This window comes from Salmo trutta, chromosome 37 (assembly GCF_901001165.1).
Source record: "Salmo trutta chromosome 37, fSalTru1.1, whole genome shotgun sequence".
In the NCBI taxonomy this organism is placed as follows: Eukaryota; Metazoa; Chordata; class Actinopteri; order Salmoniformes; family Salmonidae; genus Salmo; species Salmo trutta.
The window spans coordinates 31743827-31761403 of NC_042993.1; the positions used below are offsets into that span (position 1 = coordinate 31743827).

At 44.5% G+C, this 17577-nt stretch overlaps 1 protein-coding gene across 2 annotated transcripts in view; it reads left to right on the top strand.

Moving 5' to 3' along the window:
- LOC115177377 (2-oxoisovalerate dehydrogenase subunit beta, mitochondrial-like) overlaps positions 1-17577 on the top strand; it is a 110240-nt gene that overhangs the window by 68459 nt on the left and 24204 nt on the right. The window contains exons 9-10 of one of the 2 annotated variants that reach the window (XM_029738097.1): positions 12112-12198; positions 17040-17520. In XM_029738097.1, coding sequence (XP_029593957.1) covers positions 12112-12198; positions 17040-17084 — 132 coding nt within the window. In that variant the 3' untranslated portion in view covers positions 17085-17520. Of the gene's footprint in view, positions 1-12111; positions 12199-17039; positions 17521-17577 lie in introns of those variants that run through there. The other variant, XM_029738096.1, reaches the window with a different exon arrangement.

Below are 17577 nucleotides of genomic sequence, written 5' to 3' on the forward strand. Positions count from 1 at the left end.
GAGATTAATATGGTGTCTCTTGATCGCCATATCTTCATTCAGGCTCTCTCTCATCGCCTTTTTCCTTCTATCACTCACTCACACTGCGTTCTCCTTGACTTTCCAGGCTGCAGCCAGCGTTCCACATTCCTCGGCACTGGACATTTCTAGAATTCCTCTCTGTGTCACCTTCTAGCGGAGGCCAGGCTTACATTTGCTAAATCCACACAGAGGCATTCAAAAAAAGGGGTGAGAGGAACAAGGAGCTCTTTATCCTTTTTGGAGGTGCTTTTTCCTGGAGAGATTCAGGGATGTGGTACACATTGAATCTAAAGTGGTCTAACTGGCCACTGAGGAAGCTTACGGCCAGGGTTGACATACAGTCCATGTTGGTGCTGTGAGACAACCCTACTGTATGAGTGATGCACACCCATTGGCACCTTACAGATACACACACACACATTGGCAAAGATACACACAGTGATGGAGAATAGGCCTAGTCAATAATGAGCCACCAATTCCCCATAACACTAAACTGCTGTTTTTTTCTCTGTTTTTGATTTCATAAGTTGGCACAAACAGCAGGAGCTGAGAGAGAGAGAGACCTTAGAGTGAAATGCTTACTTACAAGCACTTAACCAACAATGCAGTTTTAAGAAAAATAACTTAAAGTATTTATTTAAAGAGCGACTATAAAATTAGAAGTAGCGAAGGCTATGTACAGAGTCAATGTGCAGGGGGACCAGGTTAGTCGAGGTAATATGTATGTAGAGATAAAGTGACTATGCATAGATAATAAACAGAGTAACAGCAGCGTAAAAATGGGGGGGTGGGGTGGGGGGGGGACAATGCAAATAGTCCAGGTAGCCATTTGATTAGCTGTTCAGGAGTCTCATGGCTTGGGGGGTAGAAGCTGTTAAGAAGCCTTTTGGACCTAGACTTGGCCTTCCGGTACCACTTGCCGTGCGGTAGCAGAGAGAACAGTCTATGCCTAGAGTGGCTGGAGTCTGAAATTTTTTCGGGCCTTCCTCTGACACCGCCTGGTATAGAGGTCCTGGATGGCAGGAAGCTTGGCCCCAGTGATGTACTGGGCCGTACGCACTGCTCTCTGTTGTGTCTTGCGGTCTGATGCCGAGCAGCTGTAGAACGTTTTGAGGCTCTGAGGACCCATGCCAAATCTTTTTCGTTCCCTGAAGGGGAATAGGCTTTGTCGTGCCCTCTTCACGACTGTCTTGGCGTGTTTGGACCATGATAGTTAATTGGTGATGTGGACACCAAGGAACTTGAAGTTTTCAACCTGCTCCACTACAGCCCTGTCGATGAGAATGGGGGCGTGCTCGGTCCTCCCTTTCCTGTAGTCCACAATCTTCAACTTTGTCTTGATCACCACACTACCAGGTCTCTGACCTCCTCCCTATAGGCTGTCTCATCGTTGTCGGTGATCAGCCCTACCACTGTTGTGTCGTTGGCAAACTTAATGATGGTGTTGGAGTCGTGCTGGGCCATGCAGTCATGGGTGAACAGGGAGTACAGGAGGGGACTGGGCACGCACCCCTGAGGGGCCCCCGTGTTGAGGATCACCTGGGGGTGGCCTGTCAGGAAGTCCAGGATCCAGTTGCAGAGGGAGGTGTTTAGTCCCAGGGTAGTGATGAGCTTTTGAGGGAAGTATGGTGTTGAATGCTGAGCTGTAGTCAATAAATAGAATTCTCACGTAGGTGTTCCTTTTGTCCTGGTAGGAAAGGGCAGTGTGAAGTGCAATAGATATTGCAACATCTGTGGATCTGTTGGGGCGGTATGCAAATTGGAGTGGGTATAGGGTTTCTGGGATAATGGTGTTGATGTGAGCCATGACCAGCCTTTCAAAGGGGGCCCAAGTGTTGAGGGTCAGTGTGGCGGATGTGTTACCTACCCTCACCACCTGGGGGCGGCCGTCAGGAAGTCCAGGATCCAGTTGCAGAGGGAGGTATTTTGTCCCAGGGTCCTTAGATTAGTGATGTGCTTGGAGGGCACTATAGCGTTGAACACTGAACTGTAGTCAATGAACAGCATTCTCACGTAGGTGTTCCTTTTGTCCAGGTGGGAAAGGTCAGTATGAATTGCGATAGAGATTGCGTCATCTGTGGGTCTGGGGTTTCTGGGATGATGGTGTTGATGTGAGCTACGACCAGCCTTTCAAAGTATTTGGTGGCTACAGATGTGAGTGCCATGGGGTGGTAGTCATTCAGACAGGTTACCTTGGTATTCTTAGGCACAGAGACTATGGTGGTTTGCTTGAAATACGTAGGTATTACAGACTGGGTCCGAGAGATGTTGAAAATGTAATTGAAGACACTTGCCAGCTGGTCAGCACATGCTCTGAGCACGCATCCTGGTAATCCGTCTGTCCATGCAGCCTGTTTCAAGGTCTTACTCACATCGGCTACAGAGAACGGTAGCCTAGTGGTTAGAGCGTTGGACTAGTAACCGAAAGGTTGCAAGATCAAATCCCCGAGCTGACAAGGTACAAATCTGTCGTTCTGCCCCTGAACAAGGCAGTTAACCCACTGTTCCTAGGCCGTCATTGAAAATAAGAATTTGTTCTTAACTGACTTGCCTAGTTAATAAAGGTAAAATAAAAAGAACGAGATCATATGGCACAAGTTAAACTCCCCCTTTCTTACATTTACAGACCACTGCTCATGCCTGTTTGTTAGGTCCTGTGGTCTGCGCTCCGAGTTGTTGATGGCGGTATGGTTTAAGGGTAGAAAGGTAGTGTAATTGTGTTTAATGGGCCTTTATGGGATGTCGGGAGTTATTTCTCTCTGAGGTCTCCGCTGGCGTCCTGACTCTCTCTGTAGGCTTGGCCAAGGGCCCAGTGCTGAGACTGTGTGTGTGCACATTTTCCTCCCACACTCTGTGCTTTAACTGGCCTCCCATTCACCAGGCACTCACCCCTCTCGCTAATTGTGCAGTGCCACTTAAAAGGCCTGTGTAACAAGTCAAGCTGCGCCGCGACTACCATTTTGCCATTGAGATCTCAAGGCGGTGGTGTGAGTTAGGACCCAGCGGCGGCGATTACAGGGTGGGTAAGGCGACTCAAAGCCCAACGGGGCCGCGACTCCTCGCTGGCGGCAGGGTTCACCGTCTTCACGTCCTGTCCTGGGGTTTTGACGTAGTGCCCTGTGGAAACGGAGGGTTGGGGAAAACGCTGGGAGCTTCTTCTTGCAGGTGCTCTGGCGACTCTCCCGGGATGTTTTTGTGTGTGTAGCGTGTGTGCTACATTTTGTTTTTTTGAACCCTGCTATTTGTTTTTTTTCTTGGAAAGATATGTACCAAATTAGCCGTGTGAAGTATAGGCTAGATCTCAGATGTACATTTATAAAATGTTTCTCCTAATTTAAAACTTATTGTGTTGGACTTTTGCCAATATGAAACGCATTGATTTCTTCTGTACCACTCAACCGCAGTGTTTGTTTCGCTTCTCTGACTCCACACAGTCCTACAGAGTGAGAGTCCATGATCAGTTTGTGGCTGTACTTTGTGTCTCTCTTTCATTCTGCTTTCCCGCAGACATCAATATCGGCTTCTGAAGATTTTCAAAGCAGCCAGGAAAATCTGTTGAACTGCCATCAGAATTGCAATATTGTCAGTTCTTGGGCGATAGTAGAACTGTCAATCAGTCGAGGTTCAACTTCTTCAATTGGTTTCCTGGCAAGTTTCTGTTTGACTGAGGGATTTTAGCCTTGAACCGTGTCCGTATGAGTGGATCCAGTGACCCGGAGGCAGAGTCGGACTGAGTGGGTCAAGCCTGAAGGCTGGGCTACTGGGTTAGCTGGCTGGGCTGGCTGCATGTTGGTTGGTGGTAGTGTGGTTGGGACCGGAGCGTAGGCTGCCTGGCCTGGGACTCCAAGGCAGAGTAGAGCGAAGCTGAGCTCTGCTCATTATGTTGGGTGTGTATGGGAACGCCTGTAAACACGACATTCCCTCTCCGGCGAGCGGGCCCGGTTTAATGAAAGCCCTGCAGCACAATGAGCAATAAAGTGCAGCCACCACTGTCGCCATCCTACCGCCAGGACCTTCCTCCTCCCAGGCCGGTACTGTGACTCGACAGACCCAGAGTGGACATTAACCCCTTTGTCCCACCTATTGAAATAGAATAACTACAATGCACATCCATTAAATTCCATTTCTATTTTCTCACGCTCTATCTTGCCGCCCTCTTTCTGCCATCTCTTTCTGCCTTCCCTTCCTTTTCTCTCTTCCCTTTCAACCCTTTCTTTTAAGTCTTCCATATTTTCCCGAGAGGACATTAACCTCTCCCACCATATACCACTCGGACTCTCTCTTTGCTCTCCTCCTTTCTGCTCTCCACCCACCCATCCACCCGACTGACTCTGGGTTCTTACCGTCCACCCAACTCTGCCTACCTTCTACACTCCTCTTTCCACTTCTGTTTTTCATCGCTTCTCTCAGATTTCCCTTCCTTTTCCCTCTCCTCTTTCACTCTTCCTTTCCTCTTATTTTAATTTCTCCACATTTCCCCCTTTTCCTTCTGGTCTTCCTCTTCTCATGCTTTACTCTTTCATATAGGAGGTGGAGGAGAGATTTATCGAGTAGCCTCCTAGCTCCGTACTCGTTGTCTCAGAGGTTTTTGAAAGTTCTACTTGAGTCTTGATTACGCGGATCACACACACACACACACACACACTAATTCACTCTTCCTCTCCTCATCTCCCTTTTCATCTGTCTCACTCACACACACACTAATTCATCAGGCCACTGTCCAAGGAGTTAAATTGTAGCAATAAAAGCCTCCAGTCAGTATGCATGCCTGTCTTTGTCTGGCTGGAGTGTACAGTGAGATTCATGGCATGTCTGTGTGCTCTCATTGCTCCAAGCGTATAATTCTCATGTGGATAAAGCCTACTGCTCATATTTGGGCCCTCTGCTGTGGCTCCACCACTGTCTATTTAAGGCAAATTGACATCACGACGTTGGGTCCATGTTCACCACCATGATTGGTTTTGATGAGTGAAATAAATCGGTAGTGTGCTTCTGAGAAAGGGTCACTGGCTCCTCTGCAGAGGAAGATTCGGGGTTAAAGGTCTGGCCTCAATTACTATGTTTGAGTAGATCAGTACGCTACTGTCAGAGATTGTGTGTCCAAGTCCAAGAAAAGTGTCTGGCCTGTCCCTGTCCCCTGGGTGAGGCAGTGATTTGAGATGAGTGAGTAGGACAGTGCCAGTGAGGTCAGCACTATAAGCTGAGGTCTGACAGCAACCACCATGATATTTGCCCTTTTTAAAAGCGCTGTGTGCCAGACACAGAGAGCGAGACAGACAGACGGAACACCGATAAATGGAACACGAAGAAAAGATACGGAAGGAAGATGGACAGACAGACACTCACCGACAGTCGGGGGACCGACGGACTGACAGACGAGCGGGAGGCGAGGACGGAGGCGGAAGACCGGGACGAACAGGGAGGGACAGACGGGACGGACAGACGCACGACTGAAAACGGGTAGAAGGAAGACTGACTGACTGATGGAAGACTGAAAACGGGTAGAAGGAAGACTGACTGACTGATGGAAGACTGAAAACGGGTAGAAGGAAGACTGACTGACTGATGGAAGACTGAAAACGGGTAGAAGGAAGACTGACTGACTGACTGACTGACTGACTGACTGAAGGCAGACAGAAAACAGAAGGAAAATAGACTGAAAGAAGACAGACGAACGTATTAGAGGTTGAAAGAAAAGTAGAGATTAGATGGACATGAAGCCGTTTCTTCTCTGTAGTTTTTTTTGTCTGTCCCACAAAATCTTTATCCAGAAGGATAAGCAGTGGTTATAGCTTTAAACGGAAAGCTGGGTAGGATCTAGCATTTGAGGAAAGAGATCTGGGAGCTGGAATAATCCTCAGTTTAAATCTGATAGTGTTTATTTTATTGCATTTTTGTGACTATTAATAAGAGTGTAATCTCACATACTCTTGGCCCAAGCCGCACCTGTTTCTCATATTCCTATTTAGCCCACATAGTCCACCATTTTGGGCACCCCTGCTCAATATTCAGTAATACCCCTGCGGTGTGGTCCAGACGTCAATAGCTACATTTTGTCTTGTCTCATTGTCACAGCATTCACTGGAATCACAATCACACATCAGAATACTCGTCGGCCAGGGAGAGACTTTCCCAAACCACCGTCCGACCTAGTAGTGCGGAAATCCAGAAGGCATTTGGAGTGTGATTCGATTCCCTGGCCCCCGGGGGGGTGAAATGCTATCTCACGAAATTGAAATAACAGCGCTGCCTTCTTTGTGTTAGAAGCATCTGAAGATTGTGTTGAGTATGGTGTGCAGCTTCACTCCTGGTACTAACTGAGGTAGTGAAGTGAAACGCTTATTTAAACACAATCTCTCTCTCTCGTGTGTGTGTGTGTGTGTGTGTGTGAGACAACAAGCAGGAGGTATGGGCTCAATTTAGCTGCAGAGAATTGGGCGGTAGCCTCACTTATTCACTCTACCTGTGAGTCATATTCCGTAACATGTCACAGCATGATATTGGTGCCCTCTTTCACCCCTTGCCTGATTTGCTCTCTGTTTTACCTGTCAGCCAGGCACCGTTACCCTCTTGTTCTCCCAATTTCCAGATCTATAGCCAGTTACTCAAGCTCAGTAGACAGGGACACAAATCTAATGGCAATATATTATTTTAAAGAGATGGTACAAAAATGTATTCCGGAGTGATTGGACAGTCCTACTCCCAACCGGAGGTCCATACCTAGAAATGCCATGGCTGTCAAAGCAGGCATTCTTCCAATAAGTTGACACTGGAGACTGTCATGGTGAGACCCCCATATTAGTATGTGGTCTCCGACCGAGTCGGTGTGTCGCAACCAAACCAGGGTTCTCAGCAACGTAAACAAACACTCAACCAACCTCTTTAACATCAGAGACGCAGAACACTTTTGGTTCTGATACTGTGTCTGTGGTCCTTTTGGTGTGAACAAATTAAGCTATGTTTTTGTCTTTTTCTATGTCCATGTGTTGCGTATTTCTCGGGTATGCTTTGAGTGAGGTCAGAGGTCCCCACGCCAAGCAAAAAAATAACGCTGTATATAAGCTGCAGTATTGCAGGGCATGTTGGGATACATTGGGACTTCACTTGCCAAGTGGTTTTGAAGGTGGAGGAGCCAGGTGATCATTTGCTTCCTGTCTGTTCTAGTTGCGGTGTGTCACATGCCTGCAGTAGACCCTCTTGTATAGGGGAATGAGAGAATCACAGCTTTGTCTGTATTGTGCATCATCTCTGTAGAAACAAAATTCTCATTCCAAACCGGAGAAGGAAATTCTCTCCACTCACAGCTCAGGGCTGCACGATCCAATAGAAACACTTCAGCTGAACCAGTCCATTACTACCACACAGCACTAGCAGGTTTTTACAGACTGAATTGAGTGGCTAACTGTACTTACGTCAAGTATAATTGCTATACTGTTATTTGTCTCCTAATCAAGTGTAGGGAAATAATCTATTGAGGATAGAGCGATGTGATTTGGAGACGATGGAGCAGAGATGGAGTTGAGGAGAGACAGACGAGGTTTGGATGAGATCAGACTATATGACAGTGTTAGTTATACATTGTGGTCTGTTGCATCTTCCTCTTCCTCCACCGCAACCTATTCTTTGTCCTGCTGCTGCTGTAAAGTAGGGTTTACAGTAAAGCCAGATGAACAGCCTGAGAGATGCGATCTCCGTGTTCATCCTGCTCTCTCAGCATGTCATCCAGCTCGTTGTCTACCAGCCTAAGTCAAACCTCAATAGCATTTCAAAAGAACACATCCTACTGCTCTCCAACATCCATACCACACAAAGCCTGGCCGTGCAAACATACTGTTCCTTCTGTTCCAACCAGCAAAATAAACTTCTGAACCAGTTCGAACCACAAAAAAAGTAACAGTTTATATCATTCCTTTTTTAACTTGTGAATTCTTTTTTTTTTTTTACATTTAACTAATTAAATGACTTTACCAATCAGTGCGGATAGAGCAGGCAAGCTGGTTGTTTACATGCATGATGGACAGACAAGTCTATACTTTGGCACAAGATGCAACAGAAATTTTGCGGGTGGCGGAAGAGTGTTGAGGAGGAGGCTTGAAGCACTGGGCATCTTGTTATGACATGCATTATTTGAATTAGGTCCACAGAATTCTATCTAGGAGGAGTGGCTTATATGGAAGAACTTTGAATGTCCTTTTGAGCTAGCTAGCTAACAAGCTTGAGCTAGCTAGCTAAGAAGCATGCAGAGCGGCACCAGAATTAAAAACACGTCTTACCTTTTTGTAGTTAATAAATCTAACGTGAAACGTGATAGTTAGGGATACTATAGGCCTAGTTATCATTGAAAAAGTTTATCCTTCTCTAGCTAGTTTCACATCTCTCTCCCCATCTTCTGAATCATGCTTGTACATCAGTACAGTAGCCTGGAAACATTGTTGTGGCACGTAAAATAACAGTATTAACTGGTTCCCAAGCTTTTAAAATAACTGTTCTGTTCCGGAACAGTATGGATCACTTTCGTTCCAGGATCTGTTTCTGTTCCTTGAAAAAATATATATATTTTCTGTTTTTTGGTTCTGTTCCCTGAAAATGTTCCAACCCCTAATATTGTCCTTTGTTGAGCTTTATATGATTTGCACAAGACTTTGAACCATATGTTTTTGAATGGTTGTATCTTCTCTAGTCAATTAGATAATGAAATAATCCTAATATGATCTGACCCAGTTTCTGATGAGGACCAATTTTTTGGTTGATGAATTTATGGAAACAATTGACAAGAGTCCCTGAAAGAAAGCACAAGAAAGTCTGAAAATTAGGAGTAGGAAAGCGCCACTTAGCTAGCCTGTATGTTTCCATAGCATAGAGTTTCACACTAGTCTACACAGTGATGTCACCCCACAATAACATAAGTAGCCCCCTGTCTAAGACCCCTGTCTCATTCCCCCTTGTGAACAGTGTTATGGCAGCGCAGTGGTATGTGATACGCCCACTCCCCTTACAGAGCACCTTCACCACTAACTCCACCACAAACTGTCAGTGTTTTCCCTAAGTACATGGCGTAGCAAGGGAGTTCTGGGCTGGGGGGGGGTGAATTTCCCCGAGTTAATTTCTTTTGCAGTACGAGTTCTATTTTGGTGGCCTCTGGTACATTCTAATGCCTTGATTCCATCTGAAATACACAGCTACATTATTGAATACTTTATTAACTTTACCTCCGATTCGTTGCCTGGTCCTCGCTACATATACGTCGCCAAACCCACTGGCTCCAGGTCATCTATAAGTCTTTGCTAGGTAAAGCTCCGCCTTATCTCAGCTCACTAGTCACCATAGCGACACCCACCCGTAGCACACGCTCCAGCAGGTATATCTCACTGGTCATCCCCAAAACCAGCACCTTCTTTGGCCGCCTTTCCTTCCAGTTCTCTGCTGCCAGTGACTGGAACAAATTGCAAAAATCACTGAAGTTGGAGACATATCTCCCTCACTAACTTTAAGCGTCCGCTTTCAGAGCAGCTTACCGATCGCTGCAGCTGTACACAGCCCATCTGTAAATAGCCCATCCAACCAACTACCTACCTCATCCCCATATTTGTTTTTGTTTTTCTGCTCTTTTGCACACCAGTATTTCTACTTGCACATCCTCATCTGCACATATCACTCCAGTGTAAATTGCTAAATTATAATTACTTCGCCACTATTGGCCCATTTATTGCCTTACCTCCTTATTTCATTTGCACACACTGTATACAGATTTTTCTATTGTGTTATTGACTGTATGTTTGTTTATCCCATGTGTAACTCTGTGTTGTTTTTGTCGCACTGCTTTGCTTTATCTTGGCCAGGTCGCAGTTGTAAATGAGAACTTGTTCTCAACTCGCCTACCTGGTTAAATAAAGGTGAAACTAAAATAAATAAGGAAACCAATGTGTCTCTTTGTAATTTAGGTGAACTGTCCCTTTTAACAGTTTGGCCTGTCAATCGATCACTGTGGGATTGTCAGGGGAGGGGGCAGGATGTTTATGAGTCAGAGTTGGTAGGGTTCCAGACCTGTCAATCAATCACTGTGGGTGGGACTTTGAGGGAAGGTGGTAGATTAGTAATCTAGTCAGAAAAACTAGTCTTACAAATTAATTTACTCTGGCAAATACTAAATCTAGTCTACTCTTTACAGACGGTAGGCAATTAAGGTCACAGTTATGAAAACTTAGGACACTAAAGAGGCCTTTTCTGACTCTGAAAAACACCAAAAGAAAGATGCCCAGGGTCCCTGCTCATCTACGTGTATGTGCCTTAGGCATGCTGCAAGGAGGCATGAGGACTGCAGATGTGGCCAGGGCAATAAATTGCAATGTCCGTACTGTGAGACGCCTAAGACAGAGCTACAGGGAGACAGGATGGACAGGTGATCGCCCTCGCAGTGGCGGACCACGTGTAACAACACCTGCACAGGATCGGTACATCCGAAACATCACATCTGCGGGACAGGTACAGGATGGCAACAACACCTGCCCGAGTTACACCGGGAACGCACAATCCCTCCATCAGTGCTCAGATTGTCCGCAATAGGCTGAGAGAGGCTGGACTAAGGGCTTGTAGGCCTGTTGTAAGGCAGGTCCTCACCAGACATCACCGGCAACAACGTCGCCTATGGGCACAAACCCACCGTCACTGGACCAGACAGGACTGGCAAAAATGAGTCGCGGTTTTGTCTCACCAGGGGTGATGGTCGGATTCGCGTTTATCGTCGAAGGAATGAGCGTTACACCGAGGCCTGTACTTGATTTGGAGGTGGGGGGTCTGTCATGGTCTGGGGGGGTGTGTCACAGCATCATCGGACTGAGCTTGTTGTCATTGCAGGCAATCTCAATGCTGTGCGTTACAGGGAAGACATCCTCCTCCCTCATGTGGTACCCTTCCTGCAGGCTTATCCTGACATGACCCTCCAGCATGACAATGCCACCAGCCATACTGCTCGTTCTGTGTGTGGTTTCCTGCAAGACAGGAATGTCAGTGTTCTTCCATAGCCAGCGAAGAGCCTGGATCTCAGTCCCATTGAGCACGTCTGGGACCTGTTGGATCGGAGGGTGAGGGCTAGGGCCATTCCCCCCCAGAAATGTCTGGGAACTTGCAGGTGCCTTGGTGGAAGAGTGGCGTAAAATCTCACAGCAACAACTGGCAAATCTGGTGCAGTCCATGAGGAGGAGATGCACTGCAGTACTTAATGCAGCTGGTGGCCACACCAGATACTGACTGCTACTTTTGATTTTGACCCCCCCCCCCCCACCTTTTTGTTCAGGGACACATTATTCCAGTACTGTTACTCACATGTCTGTTGAACTTGTTCTGTTCATGTCTCAGTTGTTGAATCTTGTTATGTTCATACAAATATTTACACATGTTAAGTTCGCTGAAAATAAACGCAGTTCACAGTGAGAGGACATTTCTTTTTTTGCTGAGTTTAGTTCATTCTATTGGGAGAAGGCTATACAGACTTTTCTGGCTAGTGAATTGAAACTTTTAAATGAAAGAAGCCTAGTTAATCAATGAAGTGGAAAAATTAGCCAGCTAACTATCTGAAGCTATTTAGCCAAAGGCAAGCGCTTATGGAAAATACTGCACTTGTTTGTGCACACATACACACAAATGTTGTTAGAATGGGATGTGTGTGTGTGTGTGTGTGTGTGTGTGTGTGTGTGTGTGTGTGTGTGTGTGTGTGAGTGAGTTTGAGTATTTATTATCTCCGGGGGCTATTCATAGTGTGATGAATTTGTTACTCATGGGCTGACTGAACTAACTGTACTAAAATCTATCAGATGTGAAGTAGGGGTCCCTCGGGGGGGAAAAAGGTTGTGAACCCCTGTGTTGGAACATGCTGCAAACTGTATTTGCGTACTCAAATCATGTTCACCCTCTACCCCGTTGTACATTTGTCATGGTACCATAATACAATGCTGTCTCATTGCCTGCCACATGCTTGCCTTAGACACCACAGGCAGGCTGGGGAGAGACATTATGTCTACAGTAACCATAGATTTTGTCAATGGGTGATGTGTCACACTGTATTGATCAGATTGTGTGTGTTGTGTTTTTCAGTCGGTGGCCAAGACCGGACGGCTGCTTATCAGTCACGAGGCTCCAATCACTGGAGGCTTTGCTGCCGAGATCAGCTCCACAGTGCAAGTAAGTGTGTTTTGTGTGTGGTCATGCATGCAGTGGGTTCTATTGGAATCCCAGGAGGCCTTCAGAGGTGAGATGTGGGACGGATTGCACATGGACAGTAGGGTATCTATATCTGTGTGGATGGGGGTTTGGGTTGGACTTTCTCTGTTTGAAATGTGAAATGAAATTCAAATGTCTGTCAGTGGGTGTCCTAGGGGTCAGGCAATAAATCTGACCTTAAGAGGCACTGACAGATACACTACCGGTCAAAGGTTTTAAAACACCTACTCGTTCAAGGGTTTTACTTTATTTTTTACTATTTTCTACATTGTAAAGTAATAGTGAAGCCATAAAAACTATGAAATAACACATATGGAATCATGTAGTAACCAAAAAAGTGTTAACCTCTACGAGCTAGGGGGCAGCATTGAGAATTTTGGAAAAACTATTTGCCCATTTTTAACTGCCTCCTACACCAACTCAGAAGCTAGAATATGCATATTATTGTTCAGGTTTGGATAGAAAACACCCTAAAGTTTCTAAAACTGTTTGAATGGTGTCTGTGAGTATAACAGAACTCCTATGGCAGGCAAAAACCTGAGAAGGTTTCATGCAGGAAGTACCCTGTCTGACAAGGTGTTGTTGTTCTTGCTTCTGTTTATTGAAGAGTCAGGATCTTAGCTGTAACGTGACAATTCCTAGGGCTCCAATAGGCTCTCAGAACCCGGGAAAAACCTGAACGATGACGAGGCAGCCTCAGGCTGAAACACATTATCTCCTTTTCCAAGTGTCCCATCAGGTGACAATAGAATTAGGCGCGTGCGCGATTCGCCCCCGTGGAGTATTTTCATTCGGCTGTTTAGCTAATTGCAGATTCCCGGTCGGAATATTATCGCTTTTCTATGAGATAAATTGCATAAAAATTGATTTTAAACAGCGGTTGACATGCTTCGAAGTACGGTAATGGAATATTTAGAAAAATTTTGTCACGTTCTGCGCCATGCGCTCGACCGTGATTTACCATTGGGATAGTGTCTAGAACGCACGAACAAAACGTCGTTGATGGAACATAACGATGGATTATTTGGGACCAAACCTACATTTGTTATTGAAGTAGAAGTCCTGGGAGTGCATTCTGACGAAGAACAGGAAAGGTAAGACCATTTTTCTTATAGGAAATGTGATTTTGGTGAAGGCTGAACTGGGTGGGTGTCTAAATAGCTAGCTGGGCTATGTACTTAGAATATTGCAAAATGTGCTTCATCCGAAAAGCTATTTTAAAATCGGACATATCGAGTGCATAGAGGAGTAATGTATCTATAATTCTTAAAATAATTGTTATGCTTTTTGTGAACGTTTATCGTGAGTAATTTAGCAAATTGTTAGTAAATTCCCCGGAAGTTTGCGGGGGGTATGCTTTTTCTGAACGTCACATGCTAATGTAAAAAGCTGTTTTTTGATATAAATATGAACTTGATTGAACAGACATGCATGTATTGTATAACATAATGTCCTAGGTGTGTCATCTGATGAAGATCATAAAAGGTTAGTGCTGCATTTAGCTGTGGTTTGGGTTTTTGTGACATTATATGCTAGCTTGAAAAATGGGTGTCTGATTATTTCTGGCTGGGCACTCTCCTGACATAATCTAATGTTTTGTTTTCGTTGTAAAGCCTTTTTGAAATCGGACAGTGTGGTTAGATTAACGAGAGTATTGTCTTTAAATAGCTGTAAAATAGTCATATTTTTGAGAAATTGAAGTAATAGTATTTCAAACGTTTTAAAAATCGCGCCACTGGATTCAACTGGCTGTTACGTAGGTGGGACGAATTCGTCCCGCCGGTCCCATAGAGGTTAACCTCTTACATCTAGATGTTCCGCTAGCGGAACACCGCTCCAATATCCAATGATAGGGCGTGGCGCGAAATACAAACTCCTCGAAAATCCGAAAACTTCAATTTTTCAAACATATGACTATTTTACACCATTTTAAAGACAAGACTCTCCTTTATCTAACCACACTGTCCGATTTCAAAAAGGCTTTACAACGAAAGCAAAACATTAGATTATGTCAGGAGAGTACCCAGCCAGAAATAATCAGACACCCATTTTTCAAGCTAGCATATAATGTCACAAAAAACAAAACCACAGCTAAATGCAGCACTAACCTTTGATGATCTTCATCAGATGACACTCCTAGGACATTATGTTATACAATACATGCATGTTTTGTTCAATCAAGTTCATATTTATATCAAAAACCAGCTTTTTACATTAGCATGTGACGTTCAGAACTAGCATTCCCAGCGAACACTTCCGGTGAATTTACTAAATTACTCACGATAAACGTTCACAAAAAACATAACAATTATTTTAAGAATTATAGATACAGAACTCCTTTATGCAATCGCGATTTTCCGATTTTAAAATAGCTTTTCGGTGAAAGCACATTTTGCAATATTCTGAGTAGATAGCCCGGCCATCACAGGCTAGCTATTTTGACACCCACCAAGTTTGGTACTCACCAAACTCAGATTTACTATTAGAAAAATTGGATTACCTTTGCTGTTCTTCGTCAGAATGCACTCCCAGGACTTCTACTTCAACAACAAATGTTGGTTTGGTTCCAAATAATCCATAGTTATATCCAAATAGCGGCGTTTTGTTCGTGCGTTCAAGACACTATCCGAAGGGTAACGCGCGGACGCGTATCGTGACAAAACATTTCTAAATATTCCATTACCATACTTCGAAGCATGTCAAACGCTGTTTAAAATCAAGTTTTATGCAATTTTTCTCGTAAAATAGCGATAATATTCTGACCGGGAGTCGTTGTTTTCGTTCAAAGACTGAAAATGCAAAATGGACTCTTCATGTGCATGCGCACGCCCATCTCATTGTTCTCAGATCGACCACTATCCAAATGCGCTACTGTTTTTCAGGCAGGGGCTGCAAAGTCATCATTCAATGTTCTGGCGCCTTCTGAGAGCCTATGGGAGCCTTAGAAAGTGTCACGTTACAGCAGAGATCCTCTGTTTTGGATAGAGATGACAAAGAAGGCCAAGAAATGGTCAGACAGAGTACTTCCTGTACAGAATCTTCTCAGGTTTTGGCCTGCCATTTGAGTTCTGTTATACTCACAGACACCATTCAAACAGTTTTAGAAACTTGGAGTGCTTTCTATCCAAAGCTACTAATTATATGCATATTCTAGTTTCTGGGCAGGAGTAATAACCAGATTAAATCGGGTACGTTTTTTTATCCGGCTGTGAAAATACTGCCCCCTATCCATAACAAGTTAAACAAATCAAAATATATTTGAGATTTGAGATTCTTCAAATAGCCACGCTTTGACTTGATGACAGCTTTGCACATTCTTGGCATTCTCTCAACCAGCTTCATGAGGTAGTCACCTCGAATGCATTTCAGTTAACAGGTGTGCCTTGTTAAAGTTGTTAAAGTAAATCTTTTCACAAAAACCTTCAAGCGCTATGATGATACTGGCTCTCATGAGGACTGCCACAGGAATGGAAAACCCAGAGTTAGCTCTGCTGCAGAGGATAAATTCATTAGATTTACCAGCCTCAGAAATTGCAGCCCAAATAAATGCTTCACGGAGTAAAAGTAACAGACACATCTCAACATCAACTGTTCAGAGGAGACTGTGTGAATCTGGCCTTCATGGTCGAATTGCTGCAAAGAAACCACTACTAAAGGACACCATTAAGAAAAAGAGACTTCCTTGGGCCAAGAAAAATGAGCAATGGATATTAGACCGGAGGAAATTTTGTCCTTTGTTCTGATGAGTCCAAATTGGAGATTTTTGGTTCCAACCGCCGTGTCTTTGTGAGACGCGGTGTGGGTGAACTGATGATCTCCGCATGTGTATTTCCCACCGTAAAGCATGGAGGAGGAGGTGTTATGATATGGGAGTGCTTTGCTGGTGACACGGTCTGTGATTTATTTAGAATTCAAGGATCACTTAGCCAGCATGGCTTCCACAGCATTCTGCAGCGATACGCCATCCCATCTGGTTTGCTCATAGTGGGACTATCATGTGTTTTTCAACAGGACAATGACCCAACACACCTCCAGGCTGTGTAAGAGCTATTTGACCAAGAAGGAGAGTGATGAAGTGCTACATCAGATGACCTGGCCTCCACAATTCCCCGACCTCAACCAAATTGAGATGGTTTGGGATGAGCCTGACCACAGAGTGAAGGAAAAGCAGCCAACAAGTGCTCAGCATATGTGGGAACTCCTTCAAGACTTTTGGAAAAGCATTCCAGGTGAAGCTGGTTAAGAGAATGTCAAGAGTGTGCAAAGCTGTCAAGGCAAATGGTGCCTATTTGAAGAATCTCAAATATAAAAATTGTTAACACTTTTTTGGTTACTACATGATTCCGTATGTGTTATTTCATAGTTTTGATGTCTTCACTATTATTCTACAATCTAGAAAATAGTAAAAATAAAGAAAATCCCTTGAATGAGTAGGTGTTCTAAAACTTTTGACCTGTAGTGTATGTCAGATATGTCATACTGAAACTTGCTAAACTTTGTCAGTTGAAATGAGTAATATATATTGGATCAAGCCAGTTGAAACTAATACTCAACCTTGTCTGAGGATAAATTTTTGCTCATGGAATGTACTGGAAGTGTATCCCCTTTCCCTCCCTCTGTCCAATGAAGACTCCGCTCTGGCCTGGTGAGGGCATGATCAAAGTATTTGCTGTGTTCCCTTCAGGGAGAACGTGAGAGGGTTTGAGCTATAGTTTCACCTCCTTGAGCTATTCCTGAGTTATGATTATGACCCTTGTCAGCAGGGTGTTTGTTGAAATTATTATTTTTATTTTTTTCCCTAGACCACAATCAAAGGTATCCGGTTAATGGCATGCTATTCAGTGTAGGCTTTACCTCAAGTGGATGATGCCCTGTGTGTCTGCATCAGCGCTGGTGTAGCACTGCGATGAGGGCATTGGAATTGGTCCTTCTCATCTCCCTGGCTGTCACTCATGTTGTTGTTATCCCCAGACCTGCTTATTGGTAGGATTATTGGTCTGTGAGTCATAGCCATGTTTTCAGATGTTTTGTGTCCCGAAGTAACCAGCAGTATTTTTAGTCATGAACCGAGGTTTTAAATGGACCGCCATGCTCCACTGTTGAATGTGAGAAAGCATATGGTGAATAGAACTGTTTATAGCATTTAATACCTCATTTTTATTGTGCACAGCAATTAGCTTTATGAGCTTTGTGTATGATGAGGAATTGTTGAGACTGCTTTCATCTCGCGCCAAATGAATCCTCAACCACTACTGCCAGAATAAATGATCAAACGCACTTGCACCTCATGTCTAATGTCTAAGTATATCCAGGTGTTTGCGGCCGCATGCCACGTTGTCC